The sequence below is a fragment of the Belonocnema kinseyi genome, chromosome 1 (assembly GCF_010883055.1).
Source record: "Belonocnema kinseyi isolate 2016_QV_RU_SX_M_011 chromosome 1, B_treatae_v1, whole genome shotgun sequence".
NCBI classification, from domain to species: Eukaryota; Metazoa; Arthropoda; class Insecta; order Hymenoptera; family Cynipidae; genus Belonocnema; species Belonocnema kinseyi.
The window spans coordinates 162,953,031-162,954,883 of NC_046657.1; the positions used below are offsets into that span (position 1 = coordinate 162,953,031).

The 1,853-nt window shown below is 56.8% G+C and overlaps 1 protein-coding gene across 1 annotated transcript; it reads left to right on the top strand.

Moving 5' to 3' along the window:
• Window positions 1–234: 234 nt before the first annotated feature.
• LOC117180853 (activity-regulated cytoskeleton-associated protein-like) lies at window positions 235–948 on the top strand. The gene has a single exon (XM_033373395.1). It carries the CDS (start codon window positions 235–237, stop codon window positions 946–948), a length of 714 nt encoding a protein of 237 aa, XP_033229286.1.
• Window positions 949–1,853: the final 905 nt, after the last annotated feature.

The following is a 1,853-nucleotide window of genomic DNA, read 5'->3' on the forward strand; positions in this document are numbered from 1 at the left end:
AACGTGGTAGGAGCAAAAGCACACCCGATACAGCGCGAAGCGCTTCCCGGGTATTATTCAGCGAGGCGCTGAACAATAACGTAGCCACACCAGGGCCTAGTAGTCGCCCAGATACCGAGGTCGCGCCGATTAATCCCCGGCCCACAGCCTCAAGCAGCAACGCCGCTCGCTGACTGGCGCTCCTTGATACGCGCCATCCGCACGCCCGACGTCCCTCTGCCCACCTTCGCAGGCATGGACCACGAGGACCCGGAGGCATTCTTGAATCACTGCGAGGTCTACTTTACCGAGGCCTCCATCGAGCAGTCTCTATGGTCAAGGATGGTCACCAAATCCCTGACCGAGAAGGCTGACAAGTGGTATGAGGTTTACAAAACCTTATCACTGCCGTGGGCAAAGTTTCGCACTTTACTCACACAACATTCCGCCGGTGTAGCAACACTCAATAAGCTGCACATCAAACTCTATTCCACGAAGCAAGAGGAGCGTGAAGCCACAGGTATCTTCCTACAAAAAAAATACCTGTTGGCCCTAAGATTACTGCCTTTGGCCCCGGAGGGACAGATTGTCTCCCTGTTATTGGAGGCCCTTAAGCCCTCTATCAAGAAGGTGCTACGCGCAGCCAACATCGCCACGTTTGAAGAGCTGGTCGAACGGGCCGTACAGGCCGAAGCCGACGAGTCAGAGGAGAACCCGCGCAGGGCCAGCCGTGATCCACCTGCCAAGAACGGCACCACCACAACTAACTCAACCTCCAACGTCGAGGCTAACTCGGCCCCGGCCAGGCCCCCGCCGCAGTGCCATTATTGCCCGGGGCGCCACTTCCACGGAGAGTGCCCGGTTATCAAAGCACGTCAAAACGCCGCGGTCCCGGGAAACTGGAGGAACCGGGCGGCCGAGGCAGATGCCCCTGCCGCCCCGACAACGCCGAGCGCGCCCCAGTCTTAAGCGCTGTCTCGGCTGATTTCAGCGGATTGCCCCGAGTCCGACTACTCCTGGGCAAACGAGAAGTCATCGCTGAGATCGACACCTTGGCCTCGGAAAATTTCGTCAAGCAGGCCATACTGACACCAGCCGAGCTCTCCGTTCTAACTCCCCCCCCCCCCACGCGTTGTTAGCCGCCGTGGGGGCAACCATCAAGCTGAATGGTACCATCAATTTGTCCCCTACCATTTAGCACGCCGATTATCCCGGCACATTCTACGTCAGTCCGGAACTCAGGGCCGAACTAATCCTGGGCCGGCCCTGGATAAAACAGCACATGGTCATCCACGACCATGTAGCTTACTGTATATTCGTGGGTACCACAGGACGTCAGAGGGTATATCTGAGCCCCCTTCCCCACGACTACGAGCTCGCCTCCCCCACTGAGGAAATCGAGGTACCAGAAAACTTCCCACCCGAGTACCAGTCCAAGTTTCGTCAACTTCTACGGTTGCACGCGCCAGTATTCCACGTAGGCGGACGTCTCAAACAAACGCTGGCCAACGTGCAACACCATATCCAGCTGAGGGACGGACACCCCTTCCGAGAAGCCCCCAGGCGTTATTCAGACGAGAAACGCCAATATATCGATGTCCAGGTTCGCGAAATGCTCCGTGATGGCATCATTGAGCCAACCCATTCACCCTTTAGCTCGGCCATTGTAATCGCCGGTAAGAAAGGTGGCGATTACCGTTTTTTCGTAGACTACCGCCGTTTAAACGGTATGACGGTAGACGCTCCCCAGTGCCTCCCGAGAATTCACGAGACGTTAAAGGATCTCGGCACGGTCAAAGTTTTCTCCACTCTAGATCTAAAGAGTGGATACTGGCAGGTGCCATGGCGCTCGGCTCACGCCAATATACCGCCTT